Genomic DNA, 20,640 nt, shown 5'->3' with positions numbered 1-20,640 from the left:
AATACTTAACCTTACTTCTCACTAGATATCTAAACTCTATACAAAATATTGTTCATTATCAGCCGTGTAATAAAATTAGCCCGTTAATTATGCAGCTTCGAGGAAGGAGGCGGATACAGCTGCTTCTGAAGGTTTAATCTGAAAGCGGAGGACATTGCTGCTTCTAAAAAGTTGCTCTACTTCAGGGAGACATAGCTGCTTCTAAAGGGTTTTCCTGAGTATCTTATTGCATTTAAAAAGAACCCACAGCAGATTGAGAAGAAACTGTGACAGGTTTTACCTTTGTAGCACAGCACAGATCTCCCTTCTGTTTACACACAATCTCTCACCGCACAGTGGTATTTCTCAGTTCCGAGGCAGGAAGTTTCAAACTACTGTCAAGATTTGAGAAAGTGGAGAGCCAACCCTGTTTTAAAGGGCCAAAACTCTTGTTACTAAATAAATGAGGGCATTTCTTGTTTCCTAATTAGAAATATTTCAGAAAGGTTACATTTAGTTTTGGTTGAATATTCCCAGACATTGATGGGTGCGCTTCTGTCACTTTATCTTCACAATGTTACACATAAACCCTGTTGTGTTTTCTCTACAGTTGCTGAACATACACGCAGATGGAAAGGGCTTAAGCGGACTCTCTCTTCCATATCTGTGGCTGGAGAAGGCCGATATACTAATAGACGTTGGGTTTTTTCAACCAGCTCGGCTTCTTTTAACACAAGCGTATAAAGCTCTCCAGGTGAGACCGAATACCCGAGCCTCTGAAACGCCATAAAGATGTAATTACCAAATATGAAAGAGAGAAAACACATTTTTTCATATTTTGCAGATGAAAAAAATGTTATAATTAATAAAATATTTCTTCTTTTATGTGACTCCTGGTTACATGTGTCCTCATATTTTACCTTCACAGGAAATTGGTGATGAGCAATACTTACTAAAGTGCATCTACCTATTATCGATGTTGGCCGTAGGTGAGAAAAATTATGGTCAAGCATCGTCCTTGCTACTGGAAGTCAAAGATTTACGAAGAGATGCCGAAATGTGGTATAAAACCACCATGACGCTCACTGAGGCCTTTCTAGGGGCAACAAGTGAAGGTGGGGAAAAGAAGGTAAGACTTCAAGATGAGAACAGCAATAGAACAACAAGGTTTACCCGTACAGGCCTCCAAACAAATGTACTATCAGGGTGCAGTGGACCCATATAAAGATGGCAACACAGGTGCAAAAATACCAATCAAGCAACTGCTCCAGCCTACCAATACATGGAGGGGGCGATTGCCTGGTATGTTGATGCACAAAAACAACTTGTATGCGGCGCTGTTCACACTAAGGCCATGCACAGCGTCCAGGCCAGCCTAGTACCAACACCCTTCTATTAGTTCAGGCGGGCTGCCCAGCGCTAACAAATGCATGCCGTGTGGAAAACAGACACCGCAGTTTACAAGACCAAATGAGCCCAACTGCACCCTGAATAAAAAGTGCAAAAAACACATTTTAAAAAATATATATAAATATATCTTTTATAAAAAATGTGGAGTATTGGTTAATATTTTGGCCAAAATACGTGAGCCCGTAACCTACGTCAAAGATCTCCACGCTTACGGGTACCTAACACTAAATAATAATACAGCACAGTACAAAAAGAGGACTTGAAAAACCTCCAATAATGAGAACAGCAATAGAACAACAAGGTTTACCCGTACAGGCCTCCAAACAAATGCACTATCAGGGTGCAGTGGACCCATATAAGCGTGGAGATCTTTGACGTAGGTTACGGGCTCACGTATTTTGGCCAAAATATTAACCAATACTCCACATTTTTTATAAAAGATATATTTATATATATTTTTTAAAATGTGTTTTTTGCACTTTTTATTCAGGGTGCAGTTGGGCTCATTTGGTCTTGTAAACTGCGGTGTCTGTTTTCCACACGGCATGCATTTGTTAGCGCTGGGCAGCCCGCCTGAACTAATAGAAGACTTCAAGATGGCATCAGACGTCATCGGTAACTCACATTAGTAATGGAGCTTTCTGTAAACGCCTCTTATTGAGAGGATATTCAGAATTTTGTTGGGAGGAGACGCAAAGGTTGTATATTCCATTGTAGTCTATGAAGCAGCCAAATTTTCCCATAGCTGTCCATAATGACCTACAAGTTTCTCATAGTTTTGCCAGGGACACATGACCCTTTCAATGAGTAGCCAATGTAATAAAGTCATGCTAGGAGGATCTATTAACATGGGCGATGATGGGCAATGGCAAGGTTTTACTTTCCCCTGATACATGCCATCGGTGGAAGGGGTGAACACCCCAACACACATCCGATGGTTGGCCGGTCCCACAGATATCGTCAAGTTCGGCCAATATTCATTTAATGTGCTGTAAATGTTCCCATGTCTCACCAGCAATATTTGCATTGATATTCACCATTGTCGATATTGTCGTGAAGCCGCACGTTTCACCCACTGGATTGCAGAGGTTCAAATGCACCATGACAGCACAAGATATATTGATCCATATCGATCTACATTGCATCGGTCAATTTACGCTGTCGATATTTTCCACAGGGTACGTGAGATTTTTGAGAATGTCATCCACACGGATGGAACTCTAAAACTCAGTGGACTTTTGTAACGTGGCAATACGCTGATAGATTCAGCCTTTTTACATAAGTGTTGTCAGACAGCCGTTGCATCTGATAGGTTTTTTTGACACCATTTAGAGTGAAATAGCGTTAAGCGCCTCTAATTTTCCTTTTTTATTTATGTCGCAGAGTTCTTTGTGGACTTTCTGCTCGAACATAGGACCAGCTCCACTAAAAATTGCTGTAGAGGCTTTGTAGTGGAAACATTTAAGGCTGTGTGCCCACGATGAGTTTTGGGTGCGTTTTTGGCCCTGTTTAACTTCCCAAATCCCAAAGTGGGTGGGATTTTTAGAAATCTCCTGCCCACTCTGCTTTTTATTATACTCAGCCCAAACTGACCTGCGGGTTAGTGTTTCAAATCCGCAACACAACGTTTTCTCTTGCGGGTACGCTGAGTTTTATGTGCGGATTTTCCCCATAGACTTGCATTAGATGCAGAAAATCTACAGATAAAAAACCCATGCAATCCGCACACGACTATATCAAGAATGTTTTGTCAAAGGCAAATATCAGAAAGTATGGTGTGAACACTGTCTAAGGCTAGTTTCACACTTGCTTTTTTTTGCAGCGCGTTTTTCCCGCAAAAAAACGCATTGAAAAAACGCATACATAAGCATACAACTGCTGCGTTTTTTTCAAGCATTTTTATGAGCATGCATGAAAAAAACGCAGCGTTTTTATGCGTTTGTATGCGTTTTTAGTGCGTTTTTACCGCGTTTGCATTTTTTTCCAACATTTTTAGGTGGCCCCTCACACTACCCAAACCATGACTTTACTAACCCTAACCCTGACCCTAACCCTAACCCTGACCCTAACCCTTAACCAAATCATACTTAACCCTAACCCAAACCCTAAACCCTAACTAACCCTAACCCTGACCCTAACCCTAACCCTGACCCTAACCCTGACCCTAACCCTAACCCTAACCCTGACCCTAACCCTTAACAAAACCATACTTAACCCTAACCCTGACCCTAACCCTTAACCAAACCATACTTTAACCCTAATCCTGACCCTGACCCTAACCCTAACCCTGACCCTAACCCTTAACAAAACCATACTTAACCCTAATCCTGACCCTAACCCTGACCCTAATCCTTAACAAAACCATACTTAACCCTAACCCTGACCCTAACCCTAACCCTGACCCTAACCCTTAACAAAACCATACTTAACCCTAATCCTGACCCTAACCCTGACCCTAACCCTTAACAAAACCATACTTAACCCTAACCCTGACCCCAACCCTAACCCTGACCCTAACCCTAACCCTGACCCTAACCCTTAACAAAACCATACTTAACCCTAATCCTGACCCTAACCCTGACCCTAACCCTTAACCAAACCATACTTAACCCTAACCCTGACCCAAACCCCAACCCTAACCCTGACCCTGACCCTAACCCTAAACCCCCTTAACTAACCATAACTCTAACCCAAACCCCTAAATTCCATGGTTAAAAAAAAAAACGCATATGCAAAAAAACGCATACATGAGCATGCCAGTGCGCACATATGCGCATCCATAGGCTATAATGGCCATTTTTAGCGCAAAACGTGCGCATATGTGCGCATGCGCTTTTTTGCAGGGCCAAAAAATGCAACATGCTGCGTCTGGAAAATACCAACGCACACCCCAAAAAAACGCAGCGCATGAAAATCGCATACATGCGCTTACCAGTGCGCAGGTATGCGCACCCATGTTAAATATAGGGGAAAAAACGCATGCGCAGGTATGCGTTTTTTTCCAGCGCTAAAAAACGCAAATGTGAAACCAGCCTTACCGACTTGCTCACTGTATGTGCATGGCCCATGTGTTCGTTTTTATATCAGAACGTATGTAAAGCAAAGCAGCTTTATTTAAAACGTGTCAAAGGAGGGCAACAAAATTAATAAAGGGGATGGGGGAACTACAATACCCAGAGAGATGAGCAAAATTAGGATTATTTAGTCTAGAAAAAAGACGACTGAGGGGCGATCTAATAACCATGTATAAGTATATAAGGGGACAATGCAAATATCTCTCCGAGGATCTGTTTATACCAAGGAAGGTGACGGTCACAAGGGGGCATTCTCTACGTCTGGAGGAGAAAAGGTTTTTCCACCAACATAGAAGAAGATTCTTTACTGTTAGGGCAGTGAGAATCTGGAATTCCCTGCCTGAGGAGGTGGTGATGGCGAACTCAGTCGAGGGGTTCAAGAGAGGCCTGGATGTCTTCCTGGAGCGTAACAATATTGTATCTTACAGTTAATAGGTTATTTAGAAGGACGTAGATCTGGGGATTTATTCTGATGGATTATAGGCTGAACTGGATGGACAAATGGCTTTTTTCGGCCTTACTAACTATGTTACTATGACACACCAGCAAGAGACAAAAATCACAGCCTCAAAAACGTGATAAAATGCATGTAATAAAACACAGGTAAAATGTAATAAATAGGTCCATAAACACTGTGGAAAATCTGCAACATCAAAAGCTCATCGTGGGAACGTAGCCTTAATGGGACTTTTTGTTTGACGTTTCTAACAATTTTTTCAGCTCTTTTTTATTGTGCTCAGATTATTTCATAACGTTATTAGAGCAGAGAACTTCTATAAAGTGATGCGTTTGATGCAGGGGAATTAATTTACTTGATATTTTTTGCTAATTGTGTTATTTTTTTTTTCAGGCCTTAACGCTCCTGGAGACCACTATAGATGTCTTTAAAACGACGATGCAGAAAGAAAAAAACAGAGAATCCGAATATGAGTGTCTTATAGCAAAGTTAAATGCCAGGTAGGTGCTAAGCACTGCTCCTGTTCTGGGGTGTCATCTTGTAACGCTGCATTGCTTTATATGAGACAGATTTTTTTCATTTAATTATTGGCGCTTTTTCGATCCCGCTACACTTTATCGGTACATGTCACATGATCGCGGATGCGTTGCATCCTCCATATCAGGACAGATCTGACAATACGATTGCCTGATCGCCTGGAGGTTGCATTGCCATCAGCAGGCACAGAAGAAAATTGAAAGTATTCTGGTTGTCATGCGATTGTTACCAGCTTTCCAAACATGTCTGTTAAAATTGTCTATTTCATACTTGATAACAGTGTCTGCTATACGTAAAGAACTTACCAGCGGGGCTGTAGTTGGAAAGAGTCATGGAGTCCAGTCTCTTTTCACCCTCATTTCTTCTTGGTTGACATCCCCTTGGGTGGGATTGCAGAAAAGCTATCATTAATGCCAAATGCCCATTAAGGATGCCTTGATTTACAGCAACCGCCTTTTTATAGAAGGAGCTCAACCCCAACAACCTGACTGTCACATGTTAATTATCAAACGCAAAGGAGGAGGTCAATGAAGCAGAGAGGAGCATGACTCTTTACTGTTCCAGCACCGCCCACATGACTCTTAGTATGCCCTTTAAATAAGCACCCGGTTACACGCAGTATCATTTCTTGGTGTCTGATACCTTCAGTAGGTTTCCATTTTTACTGGACTGCTTCTTTCTCTAGCTTCCAAATTCTATGCCCTCTTTCCCTATTCTTCCATCCCGTTTTCTTTCTTTAGACCCAGAAGCTTTTTTGACCTATCCCAATAATGTTTATAACCCAAAATAAGTCTATAGGGCTCAGTTTTGTTTTTTTTTACTGTGTTAATGCCCATTTAGTGAATTCATCTCTCTTAGAATGGTTTGATTTTGATGTCTGTTGACCATCGAAAAATGTAAAATAATTGAAAAAAATATTTTGTGAAAAATTTGATTTTTTTTTCACGTTTGACAGGTGATTTTTAGTTCTAGTGAAATTATGTAAATGTTTATTTACTTTTAGGAAATTTGCTATTCTTTTACAAAATGTCCAAGATTTGATGCATAAAGGTGGGGAACCATCGCAAGTAAATGTGCCCCTGCTGGATATGTGTGACAAGATGAGTCAATCTGAAGCCGACCTCCTCCGCCATGGGCACATGGAGTACAGAGCAGAATTTCTGATGAAACATGCCAATATTCTCAGGTATTCTGTTTTCTCTTAAAGCGAACCTGTCAGCAGAATTGTGCTCGGTAAACAGCAGACAGTGTCAGGTTGGTGTTGTTATACTGATTACAATACTCAAAGAAAAGCGGACGGCACCGCTGTTACCGTGCATGTACTGGTGATATGCGGCTGGCAGTGAAACAACACCAAGGACTCCCGGATGCTTGACCTCGTAGTGATCAAATCTTGAATTCCATGAAAAGAAAAGGTCGCACTCATCGGGATAACCTTATCACTGCTTTATTGACACATGAAGTATATGTCAAGTCGGGTTGGTGACAAAAGAGTGCAAAATCTGCTGACAACGGCCGTTTCGCGCTGTTAGACCCGTAGAAGCGCTCTAACATCGCGAAACGGCCGTTGTCAGCAGATTTTGCACTCTTTCGTCACCAACCCAACTTGACATATACTTCATGTGTCAATAAAGCAGTCATAACGTTATCCCGATGAGTGCGACCTTTTCTCTTCATGGAATACTGATTACAATGATTTACAATGATACCTGGGTTGATGAAATCCGTCTTGTGGTTGTTGTTTAATCTTTATTTGTAGTTTTCAGTTAATGAGATTCTTGTGCTCCTCTTGGGCGGCCTGGGGGTGGGATTTTATATTGTGCTCTTTTCGTATATTCATCCGTATGGGCTTATGATGGGTCACTCATCCCTTACTAACCTGCCCCCTTTTTTATATAATGCTTTTAATAGTCTTGATATTAATGTTGATAACATTCTTGATATGTAATATTGTTGATAGTACCTATAATATTGTGGTTATTGTGATGCTTAGAAATTTTTTTTTGACATCCAGCAAAATGGTACTGGCGGCGGCACCTGCGCAGTAGCATCTATCTCTTATGATCCTACTGCACCATTTTGCAATAGTAAAAAAAAATTTGGCTGCCGCAAAATGGCGGTGGCGCTTGCAGGTGACATTTATCTGGATGTAAATTTTTTTTCTCTAAACCTTACAATAGCCAACAATATTATATGCATTATCAACAGTAATATCAACACTATTATATGCATTATCAACAGTAATATCAACACTATTATATGCATTATGTATAATAGGAGGCAGGTCAGTGAAGGATCATTGACCTGTTATAAGCCCATACAGATGCATATGTAAGCAGAGCACCGCATAAAGCCCCGCCCACAAGCCGCCTCGGGGCATGAGAATCTCATTAACTGAAAACTGCAAATAAAGATTAAACAACAACCACAAGACGGATTTCATCACCCAGGTATCAATTTAATCAGTATAAAACAGCGCCAACCTGATAGTGTCTGTAGGTTACTGAGCACAATCCTGCTGGCAGGTTCCCTTTAAATTGGTCTCAACTGCAATACCAGACACTGCCCATAAACACGAGTGATGCTAATTCTGGAAGCAGACATTCTTTTCTAATCTTACATAAGTCTTTTAAAATATCCAATCATAAAATATGCAAGTAATTGCATGACTGTAGAAAGACTAATAGCGCCAGGGGTGGAATGGCAGAGCCATATAGACCAAAGTGTGACCATTATGGGCCCCGTGCACATCAGATAAAAGTCAATTGCACCCTTCAAATTTTTTTCCCATCAGAGTATGTCGGGGAATGCAAAGATCGGTTAGTTTGAAATCAGTCACCTTATACTTTTTTATCGGCAGTGAGATAAAGTGCTGGGCAGCAGCGCTCTCATAGAGAACAATGGAACGCTTGGTCGAACTGAGCGCTCCTGTATACGGAGGTGTCGAGAGAGATGGCTGTCAGCCTAAATGGGTTCTTCAAGAATGCAATAAAATGGCCCTCATCTCATAATTAAACGTGATAAACAAATTTTTGTATTTAGCGAGAAACCCATGAAGAACAACCAAAGTCAACACGGTGTCGTGTGACCTCTACAGAAGCAGGTGATGATATACGTTACTCCGAATCGATAAGTTGGTGGTCAGATCCGTAATATTAGGAAGATGAAAACTCGCCACTCAATAGGATGAAGTGAAACAAGGAAAATATTTATTAACGCAATTCAATAAATCCAGAATATTATTGTTTCGAACCTGAATCCAGACCTTCATCAGAATGGTGTGGAAGCAGTCACCAGTCTTATTTGATATCATCATGTCATTGAATTATTGTCAGATTATACTATTATACTAGCTGAAGAGCCTGGCGTTGCCCGGGCATAGTAACTGTGGTTAGTTATAACAAATAACGGCGGCAGTTAAGGGGCCTTATTCCTCCTGCACCTCATGCTCCTTCTTTTTACACAGCCTACTTCTGCACCTCACGCTCCTCCTTTATATACAGCATTTTTCTGCAGCACAGCTTTTATATACACACAGTGGCAGGCAGTGTCACCGTGCAGGCAGTGTCACCGGGCAGACAGCGCTGCTCTGTCCCCTCCATGCCAGCACTGCCCCGTCCCCTCCATGCCAGCACTGCCCCATCCCCTCCATGCCAGCAGTGTCCCTCCGCCGCTCTCAGGTCGTTCCCGTTAACCCCTATTCAGCCTGCTGGGACCCGTAGCACGGCAAAAGTGTGACTTACGCCTTCTGCACGGGTTTGCGCCTCTTCCTGCTGGCGTACATGATGTTGGTGTTCATGTCGCTGCTCTTCTCCAGCGCAGACTAACAGCGGGGGCTCCGCCTGTGTGTGGTAGGTTTCTTCTTTCCTCCTTCCTGCCAGGCCAGCAGCTAGTGCACAGGTCTGGAGAGCTTTTGGGCTTTATGTCCCAATCAGCACATTGGCGGTGCTGAGCAGCACAGACAGAGTGAAACTCTGTAGAGAGGCCATCACTGCTGCAGGAGAGGATGGCACCGCCCCACACCGCCTACTGCTGCTACTTTTTTCCTCTTTTCCCTGCCTGAACTCTCGGTAAATGTGAGAACCAGGGCAGCTAAAGGACCTGTGATGATGTCACGACCAAGTGACCAGTCACGTGCTTGGGAGGAGGAGACAGACGCAGGGCTGTGCTGGTGCTAGAGTAGAAGTGTCAGCTCGTGTCACAGAGCAGGGTCTTATATCACATCACTGAGGGAAGTAAAGTAACCACATGGGATCATAGGGTCCCTGCAGCAGAGCTGTGTGTGCAATGTATGTGAGGCCAAGCTGTGTGTCAAAACTGTTGTCGGGTGTCCCTGGACCAGGGGCTCTTTCCCTGTGGCTATGCAGAGTGGGCGGGGCTCTGTGGAGTGGGCGGGGCTTGATACATACACACATACATACACTCCACTTTATATGTATAGATTATGTAGGGGGTCTTTATTAATGATTTATTATTATAATTAATATTGTGAATTAATTATATCTTATTCTAATATCAGCAGTAGTTTTCCTCTAGTTACAACTGTAGATAGATTTGCATTTTCCTAACTAGTTGTGTAAAGCTAATGACTGAGCTGTTGTAAATTCTTGGGTTGTCTAGCATGAACTGCGTGCTTGAGATCTCTCCAGAGTGTCTCAATGATATTGAGGTCAGGAGACTGAGATGGCCACTCCAGAACCTTCACTTTGTTCTGCTGTAGCCAATGACAGGACAACTTGGCCTTGTGTTTTGGATCGTTGTCATGTTGAAGCATCCAAGTACGTCCCATGCGCAGCTTCCGGGCTGATGATTGCAAATTTGCCTCCAGTATTTGCGGATAACATACTGCACTCATATTTGCTTCAACTTTGACCAAATTTCCTGCGCCTTTGTAGCTCACACATTTCCAAAACATCAGCGATCCACCTCCGTGCTTTACAGTAGGAATGGTGTTCCTTTCATCATAGGCCTCGTTGACCTCTCTCCAAATGTAACGTTTGTTGTTGTGGCCAAAAACTTCAATTTTAGTCTCATCACTCCAAATTGCCTTGATCCAGAAGTTTTGAGGCTTGTCTCTGTGCTGTTTTGCGTACTGTAGGCAAGATACATTGTGGCATTTGCACAGTAATGTCTTTCTTCTGGTGATTCAACCATGCAGCCCATTTTTCTTCATGTGCCTCCTTATTGTGCATCTTGAAACAGCCACACCGCTAGTTTTCAGAGAGTACAGTATTTCAGCTGACGTTATCTGTGGGTTTTTCTTTGTATCCTGAACAATTTTCCTGGCAGTTGTGGACAAAATTTTTGTTGGTCTACCTGACCGTGGTTTTGTTTTTACAGAGCCCCTGATTTTCCATTTGTTAATCACAGTTTGAACGCTGCTGACTGGCATTATCAATTCCTTGGATATGTTTTTGTATCCCTTTCCTGTTTTATACAGTTCAACTACCTTTTCCCGTAGATCCATTGACAAATCTTTAGTTTTCCCCATGACTCACAATCCAGAAACATCAGTGGCTGGATGAAAAATGCAAGAGTCTGTCTGGATCCCAGAAACTCACTTAGCTTTTATGTACACACTGATTACAAGCAAACAGGTCACAGGTGAGGATGTTACCTATAGTAGCCATGTTATAAGGCCAAAATCACCAGGGTATGTGAACTTTTGACCAGGGTCATTTGGATGTTTTGGGTTGTCATTATGATTTAAACACAGTAGTTTGACAATAAATGGCTTCACCCAACCACTAACCATGAGTGGAGAAAAAGTTTTGGTGTTATTCATATTCTCTGAGAAAAGTTCAAGAAAGCAAAAATTCTGCCGGGGTATGTAAACTTTTGAGCACAACTGTATGTGGGAGATGCTACAATACTGTAAATGGTTAATTTATCTCCCTCATACATTTATTAATGCTGGTTATTTTATTTCATCTTTCTCATTCTTTTCACTATCACTCGTCAGGATCCTGGCCAGCAGTGTAGAAGACTCGCGACGGAAACACGGATACTATCTGGATGCATACGCTACCGCCGAGCAAGCAATCGCTACCGTGGAGCAAATATTGCGCAACATCCAAAGCTCTGCTGTCCTTGAGGTCTGTAGCAGAGGAAGCATATTTTGATATTTTTATTAAAGGGTTATTCCCAAAAAATAGGAGATAATTTGTTTTTTTATTTTGCCCTGGACTTTGCTGACTACAGCAGTGACTATGGCACATGTGCCCATCACTGGACTCACTGGCTGCCGATGTAGATGGCATGAGCTGCAGAGCTTAGTGACTGGCCGCAGCGGTCACACAGTAATAGTCATGTAGACATTTCCACAAAGTTTGGAGCAGCGGCGTACTTTGGGACTGTGAGTAACAGCTGAGGTTAATATTTTAGCTTAGAAGAAACCAAAAACTTGTACCTTTAAAAACCTTAATGTTAATCGGGGTCCATCTCGAGTCCTCACTCGTCAATCGCCTTGTGTCAGCAAAATCCAAATCCCCTTCATTGTTTTCTAGGCACAGCACTGTTGTAATGACCATGACTGTGTCTGGTACTGCGTCTCAGTCCCATTAACTTGAGTGAGTGTAAGCTGTAATACCAGCCACACCCTACCTCAAAACGATCAGACCCTGATAGTAGTAGTTTTATATTCCTTCATTACCCCTTTTACTGCTGCATAGTTACCTCTATAGGCATCTTGAGGTTCTCAGAATATTTGTCTTTCCCCTTCAGAGCATTCATAGCAGTAAGATGACCCACAGTGATCAGCAAACATGCGCGGATAAGGTGTTATCTGAGAATGCTCGGGTGCTAACCAAGTGTCTTTGGCGTGCTCGGCGCGGGAACTCGAACATGTTTTTCGATCATGCCGAAGACACTCGGTTAGCACCCGAGCATGGTCGGTTCTATGGACTCTTCTATGTCCGATACACCTCGGTTTTTCCCTTGATGCAATATTTTTTTTTTTTTTTCACTAGATATATGCCTCCCCAAACTGAGCACTTCATAAAACTGAGTGGAAACTCCAATTCAAGCACTGGGATACTTGCTGTAGTTTTGATAGTATCATTGTTATATCTGCTGCAGCTTTGCTAGTCCTCTCAGTCATCACCACGCTCACGTCATTGATTGTCAGCTGTCTGCCTGCACTGTGATTATATAGAAAGCTGCCAGTCCGTAGTGGAGGACTGGGATAGCGTGAGCACATGAATATCGAGGACTTCATAGCAGGAGCTTATTGCCCAGAAGTGTAACAGAGATACAGCAGATAAAAATCATTTATCAAAACTACAGCAAGCAGTTTTGTGAGTTACACATGGCTGGAATTAGTTTCTTTGTGCCTATGTCATGCTACTCTCTGATTGCATAAGCCTAGTGACAGTCTCTCTCTTCAGTCGCTAGGGCGTACCTTCACTTTCTGGTCAAAGGTGGTCCAACTAGCAGGACCACCACCAATTTGGTCAAGCGCTGCAGCCTCTTCACAATATTCTCTGCAGAGATGTGCTCTTAAAGAGGATATCCGGGACTTTACAAAAAACGGGATATAGTTGCTAACCGAGGCAACTACCTGTCTGTTGTACCCGGCGTCGGTCATTGACCTCTTCTGCCAGAGATTCAGTTACTCCGAGCAGCAGGTTCTCTTCCTGTTGACAGGGCGGGACTACTTGTGTCATGCTGATTGACAGCCGACTCCTGCTGCATAATTGGGGGAAGCTTGCTGTCAATCAGCATGACACCAGTTGTCTCACCTTTCAACAGGAAGAGAAGCTGCTGCTCTGTTGAGAGGAAGTAGCTCAATCTCCGGCAGGAGTAGTCAATGACCGGCACCGGGTATAACAAGCAGGTAATTGGCTCTGTTAGCAGCTGCAGGCCTTCTATTTTAAAGTGCTGTATATCCCCTTTAACTCTACTTTGTGCAGGGGAACTGCAACACATTGCCAATCACACATCGGAAGGCTCTGAACATGAGGTTTAGATAGGGCCTGAAGAAGAGCTTCTACATGAGGTGGCATCATCGGACCGCACCAGTTACATTTATTCTCTCCTCAGCTGTATTCTTGTTGAATACTTGGGTAGTATGTTAACGGTACTTATACTGTGCAGGTGATTGTACTTTTATCGGGCAGTGCTCAGTGGGGTCCTGGGTTCAAATCCCACCAAGGACAATTTCTGCAAGGAGTTTGTATGTTCTCCCCGTAGTATCGTGGGTTTCCTCCGGGTTCTCCGGTTTCCTCCCACACTCTAAAGACATACTGATAGGGGATCTATATTGTGAGCCCCGATGGGGACAGATGTTTTCTAGGAGTCTTAGCAACTTATATGGGAGGTTGTCCCCTTTCTCCAGGAGCCTCTCAAACATTGTATTTCCATTTTATTATATCATTCAGAACAACTATTGACTAGAGCAGCGAGCGGAGATTAGTCAGAGCTTTGTACGAGCCAGTCCTAAGGCTTCAGATCCCGATTGAAATAATTCTTTACTATAAGCGGTAATAAGATTTAATTAACCATCACACACATCCGTGCCGCCCGTTTCATGTACCATCCTAAATATTTGAAGGGGTTTTTTTTCCCTCTCTTTCATTTCTGCAAGCATTAATCCTCCTTTAGTCATCGTGGGATACACAGCATCATGATTGAATTTGCTTTGCAGGCAGGGGGTAATAGTTTGCCAGTCCAGAGGAAACTTGTAAAAATGAAGCTTGAATTTGCTGAACTGTCATTGGAAATCATCCAGCTTGTCATCATGGAGGAGGAAGAGAAACTGGAAGAGGAAAAACGCAAAGGAGAACTCCGTGTCTTCGTGGAGGAATTTGTGAGAGCGAGCCCCGATTATAACTCTGTTGAGCAGGTACATATACGGTACTTATCTATCCATCCATATGTTTGCATTCGGCATCTACTGAACATGTGTTATTTAAAGGGATGTAATGACACCATTATTGTTTAATGAACCCCATCGGAATTAATAATGTATGGAATAACTTTTCGTAATATTTTTTTGGAGTCAATTACTGCTAATACTTTATCCTGTACCGCTACGGCTTTGCAGAAAAGTATATACCGTAAGTTATCTTCAAATGATAGGGTATAACTGATGTCGGGGGTCCAAATACCTTCAATTGGAGAGCGGGTCTCTGCAGAGGAATGCCAAGATGGCACGGCACAGTTGCCTCGTGAGGGGGGACTGGTCTATCGGCCAGATCACTAGACTATGGCCGCGAGATGGGAGAATTGCAAATCTCTTACCTTCTGGATTCCGAGTGTGAATTTTGATTTGGCATTTCCTATATTTTTAGCTACAGTGCTGTTATTATAATAATAATATACTGCAGATTTTTAGGCGTTTTCCGCTAAGAAGACACTCAATACTTACCATACAAGTCAATGGGGGGGCTACTCGCTTTTCTGATGGGGGAAAAAAAGCTTGCATTTTCTATATTGCTTAATTACAGTAATTCCAGACAGGACTATTTATCTCCTTTTCCCAACCAAGCACATTTTTGTAATTTTCTTTGTACATGCTGTATAAAGAGCTGTACATTTTTAATTTTTTTTTGGATATTCAAATAATTTTTGCATCCTTCTTTTCATGATACATTTTTTTGTTATTTTCATAGTCTCTCTTTTTTTACTTTATTTTTGGCTGATATCTAGCAATATTGGTGGAAAAATGCAAAGGAATTATGTATCTGTTTTTCAGTTTTATTTATCATGTCACAGGACCAGTAAAATACATTTTAAATTTTGTTCCCCTTTTCTGTAACAATAATTTTAATATACCAGACATGTTTCTTTTTCCTACGGGGGCGAAACTAGCAGCAGCGCTTAGATTGGCAGCGGCTTTTTTATTATTATTATTATTTATTTTTTTCCTACTTTTTATTTATGTATTTATTTAGTTATTGATTATTTATTTCACACATTGCGTCCCTCATAAGGTCATAAAAGACCTTTGGGGGGCATTATAACAATGAAATATATAAAATAAAAATCTTATTTCACTTTGTACCTGGGACTTTTATGTTAGCCCCAGTTACAGGAGAAATTCAGCTTCCTGTCAACAAAGCGGAGCTGACCTGATCTGGATCACTAAGGATCCAGCAGCTACACTCAGCGATCATGGGAGGTCTGGAGGAGGAAGCGATGTTAGCACTTCCTAATACTATACACACGGCCTTTTTATAGCTCTGTGTATGCAGCGATCGGGAAGGCAGAGGTAGTAATAAACTGTGTTCATTCTCTATGGGTAGTCTCTATGGGTAGCCTGGCTGTGTCAGACAGCACATTCTCATACCGCCTCTATACTATTCAGTTGTGTTTTAGAACACCCCTGCAGAGTACAGTGTGGACTGCCTAGACGTTTATTGCCTATGAGTAGTCCAGACATAGTTATTGGAGTTTAAAAAACGTCTAGAAAATGAACTAAAAAGCACCAAAGAAAATAAGGGTCAGGAAATGCCGAAAGAGAATTAACAAAAGATGTTCCAAGTTTACAAAACTCAAAAGAAAAGGATTTTCTGAGACATCTTCTGCTTGAATAACAGATAGTATCAACCCTTGGAAATAGGCGTGAACATACCCTTACACTCCGCACCACATGTCACTATTGCAGAATTATTTCCGCTGCGTATGGATAAGGCACAAAAAAACGCATTGGGCCTCACCTTTTCCTGCCTTCTCAGACCCACGTGATGGTGATGACACCTATACACAGCAACCTGCCAGCCACAGCAGAGACGGGGAGAGCCATGAACTATGTCTCCAGAATATTCTTTCATCTTTCCTAGTAGCCAAGCACATAACATTAAGAGCCATCTTGGCTTCGGAGAGTATGGCTCTGTGTGTGTAGTCTGTTGCACTTTCATGGGAGCAGAATGATAAGTCAGGCTAAGGCCTCATTCAGACATCTGCTTTTCGCGTATGAATACTGTCCGCGCTTTTCGCGGATAGCGCTCACTACTTTGATACTCTATGGAGCCATTCACATGTCTGAAATTTTTTGCGGACTCAGCAGTCCTCGGAAAATTGTGCACAAGTGTCCGATATTGATCCGAGGGTCGGATCAAACTTGGAAATGCAACTCTATGGGTTTATGAAAAAAATCTTTACAGACTGCCGAAAAGGAGAAGGTGGAGAAGTTTTTTTCTCCTCGTACGAGAAAAACTAATCACACTCGGACCACACTCTGATGAAAATAATCGGTCTGTTTTTCTCGTACATGGGAAAAACGGACGTCTGAGGCCTAACGGTGAGCTAAGGAACATCACTCAATGCCAGTCAGCTGCTGCAATAGCATATAACATGCAAGGATGCATAAAAGAGATCAAAATGTATGATCCAAATGTAATAGTGCCTAAGTCTGAATCCCTTGTACCGACTTCATCTTAAAGTTAATTAATACAGGCAGGAAAATCCGAGCATAAATAAAAAAAGGGTTAAATTTTTATGCAATGACTAATGTGTTATCACAAGATGATGGAAGAGAATTCATTTGGTCTGGAGAATGTTTGTGGGGGTCAGGAAACTGTCCTTCTTTGGTAGAGAAATGTGCTCCTTGGACAGGGCCTGGACCGAATTCACACTTTCTGCTCTGTCCTCCTGTCAAAAGTCTTTTAGAGTCCACTTTTCAGCTGAGACACGTGCACGCTGGCGGCAAGAGCTGTCTCCAGCTTTGATTAAGGCACACGTCCCACGGCTTCTCTGCATACCAGGATGCTGAATGAACACATTATTATACGGTCATGGCGGGAAAGTGTTGGCCCCCTTGAAATTGTTCCAGAAAATGAAGCATTTCTCCCAGAAAATTCTTGCAATTACACATGTTTTCTTATACGCATGTTTATTTCCTTTGTTTATATTGGAAAAACATAAAGAAAATAGTGGAAAAAAAGGCAAATTAGACATCATTTCACAGAACTACAAAATGGGCCAGGCAAAATTTTTGGAACCCTCAACTTATTGTTTGGTTGCACACCCTTTGGAATAAATAACTGCAATCAATCGCTTCCTATAGTCATCAACAAGCTTCTTATACCTCTCAACTGGAATTTTGGTCCACTCTTCTTTTTGCAAACTGCTTCAGGTCTCTCATTTTTTAAGGCGCCTTCTCCCAACTTCAATTTTAAGATCTATCCACAGGTGTTCAATGGGATTTAGATCCAGATGCATTGCTGGTCACTTCACAACTCTCCAGAACTTTGTTTCCATCCATTTCTGGGTGCTTCTTGAAGTATGTTTGTTTGGGGTCCATGTCCTGCTGGAAGACTCATGACCTAGGACACAAACCCAGCTTTCTGACACTGGGCACTTCAGTGCGAACCACAATTTGTTAGTAATCTTCAGATTTTGTGATGTCTTGCACATAGTCAAGGCATCCAGTGCCAGAAGCAGCAAATCAACCCCAAAACATCTTTGAACCTCCACCATATTTGACTGTAGGTACTGTGTTCTTTCCTTTGTAGGCCTCATTCCATTTTCAATAAACAATAGAACAATAGAAGGATGTGCTTTACCAATAAACTCTATCTTGGTCTCAACTGTCCACAAGATGCTTTCCCAGAAGGATTTTAGCTTTACTCATGTACATTTTGGCAAACTGAACTTTAGCTTTTTTATGTCTCTGTGTCAGCATTATAATTATCATGCCTTTAAACCCAAAGAAACTGTCCATTTAAATTGAATGTGTCCCCTATAATATCTTATAAATAATTAAATTATGAAAGTGAAACATTCTTTATTTCTAGTCCTTATTACTTATTGATTGTAGTGTTTTTTTTTTTTTTACTTCATTTTCTGTACATTTGGGCCTTGCCTGATTTTTTTTTTTTTTTTTTTTTTTCTGTTAAAGCGATTATGCAAAAATCATTGACAGGCTTATACGGTATGTAGTAATAGAAGTTGATTTACACTTATTTTCCATTAGCAAATTCCGAATCTCAGCACATATCATGTGACCGCCTCCTTGCGTACACAGAGCGCTGCCTCCCAAGGAGTCTGAGTTCCCCTGTGATGCATGCGCAGCGGCATTGCAGGAGAGGGGGTCAGATTGCAAAAAAAAAGGAAGACTTAGACTTGTGGAGTAATCACTGGTTGAGGAGCCAGCATTTCAACAGATGGGAAATGTACATGTAGTCCACAGAGTCAAAAAAGGAGCTGCTGCAAGCAAACATTAAAAGTGAGAGTAAGAAGGCGGATAACAAAAAAATGATAACAGACTTGTGTAAAAGCAATTTGGGCATTTGACATCCCCCTTAACACCTTTAATGTCCAGGCCAGAAAAGCCCTTAATGACTAACCAATTTTCGTTTTTTGTTATTATATGAGATTTTTTTTTATTATATCTGTTTTGGGGTTCATTTTAGTTACCGTGCAATTTACATATTTTTTATGATGCAAATATAAAGAAAAAAGCTTTTTTTTATAATTTTTTTTATTTATTGATCTCTTTTTTACATGGTAACTGGGGCATCTATTGGAGCCTCAGTTACAGGGGGAACACAGCTCACTGGAGTGCCACAGGTCACTGACAAACCTGATCTGAGTCTGCTGGCACCAAACAGCTCTGCCATGCCAGCAGACATCCAGAGATTATGTGATCGCCAGTTCCTAAAGACTCATCAGCACTGCACTTAGTGAAAACTGTATAGAAGGCAGAGTCATTGATAAACCGCTTCTGTCTTATCCCCAGGATCTTCCAAAGTGTGTCACATCTGTGCACTGCAGGAGCTTTAACCCCTCGCTGAAAATTTACAGAGGCGCTGGATTAAAGCCATAAATTGATGTCTCCTGGTTATTATGGGATTAATAACATTTACAGCAACTACATAGAGAAATCAGTAATCTGGAGATGTTATAGAGTTTTCTGGGCATGCTGTGCAGGCTCAATGTGCATGGAGAGGGAGGAGTGAGCGGTTACCATCATCCATTGTGAATAAAGGATCCCGTGTTATCAATATATAAGTGTTACCTTTCATTATAATCTGGGCTGTGATGACAATGAGACTGCTGAGAAGTGATCACTAGGAAGTATCAGCCTCAGTTGAAAACTGCAAGATTTCATGATTTTTATTTTCGGATAGTGATACGGGACATTAAAAAAATATGTTATTGTGAAAACTTGATCATTCACGTCTGTGTAAGTCTTAAAAAGGAGAAAACGGAGTAACGGATACAAAATATATGCAAAAGTATAAATTTTATTAATACTCACATCAAGTGCTGACAAGTATACAAGTTGACTAAAATAGGGGGGATAAGCCCCAATGATACAACAATCAGGACAGACAAGGACAGGGTAAATAAAATGATACCAGTGCTCGAAATCTACATGGCACAACGTTCAGTCAGCCCATGGGCATTGCACATAACAGACATGTGTCTAATGGTAAAAGATAGTCAAATATGGCATACTCAATTAAATGTGTATTGTACATAGTTGTACATGTCTAGAGCGCCAAAAAAAAAAAAAACATCCAGAGGGGTCAATGTGCAAGTCCAATGGACACTGAACATAAATGAATCAATGACATGTGGAAGGATTCTTACATAGTAAATAACATATGTATCAGCATATCAAAACTGCGCAATTGTGCCAGAGAGAACCCGGGAGACGACCCGCCCAGCGGTCCAAATGACCGAAGTGTGGAAACAAGTAAAGGCAGGCTGCTTACCGGGGAGCAGAGGAGGTGAAGGCCCATGCAACGACACCCGACGTACGTTTCGCGCCCGCCACAGGCGCTTTGTAAGCAGCCTGCCTTTACTTGTTTCCACACTTCGGTCATTTGGACCGCTGGGCGGGTCGTCTCCCGGGTTCTCTCTGGCACAATTGCGCAGTTTTGATATGCTGATACATATGTTATTTACTATGTAAGAATCCTTCCACATGTCATTGATTCATTTATGTTCAGTGTCCATTGGACTTGCACATTGACCCCTCTGGATGGTTTTTTTTTTTTTTTTTTTTTGGCGCTCTAGACATGTACAACTATGTACAATACACATTTAATTGAGTATGCCATATTTGACTATCTTTTACCATTAGACACATGTCTGTTATGTGCAATGCCCATGGGCTGACTGAACGTTGTGCCATGTAGATTTCGAGCACTGGTATCATTTTATTTACCCTGTCCTTGTCTGTCCTGATTGTTGTATCATTGGGGCTTATCCCCCCTATTTTAGTCAACTTGT

General features: G+C 41.8%; 1 protein-coding gene across 1 annotated transcript in view; it reads left to right on the top strand.

Annotated features, from left to right (window-relative positions):
* The window catches only part of CFAP46 (cilia and flagella associated protein 46), a 257,741-nt gene that overhangs the window by 163,575 nt on the left and 73,526 nt on the right, over positions 1–20,640 (top strand). The window contains exons 36-41 of the mRNA XM_073546509.1: positions 590–733; positions 908–1,108; positions 5,314–5,420; positions 6,461–6,643; positions 11,420–11,552; positions 14,102–14,299. Of these exons, the coding sequence (XP_073402610.1) occupies positions 590–733; positions 908–1,108; positions 5,314–5,420; positions 6,461–6,643; positions 11,420–11,552; positions 14,102–14,299 (966 nt within the window). The remainder of the gene's footprint in view (positions 1–589; positions 734–907; positions 1,109–5,313; positions 5,421–6,460; positions 6,644–11,419; positions 11,553–14,101; positions 14,300–20,640) is intronic.

Source organism: Dendrobates tinctorius, unplaced genomic scaffold, assembly GCF_039654945.1.
Source record: "Dendrobates tinctorius isolate UK_male_01 unplaced genomic scaffold, ASM3965494v1 ptg000147l, whole genome shotgun sequence".
NCBI lineage: Eukaryota > Metazoa > Chordata > Amphibia > Anura > Dendrobatidae > Dendrobates > Dendrobates tinctorius.
The sequence above is the reverse complement of the archived record's forward strand: the minus strand, read 5'-3'. Positions and strand labels throughout refer to the sequence as shown.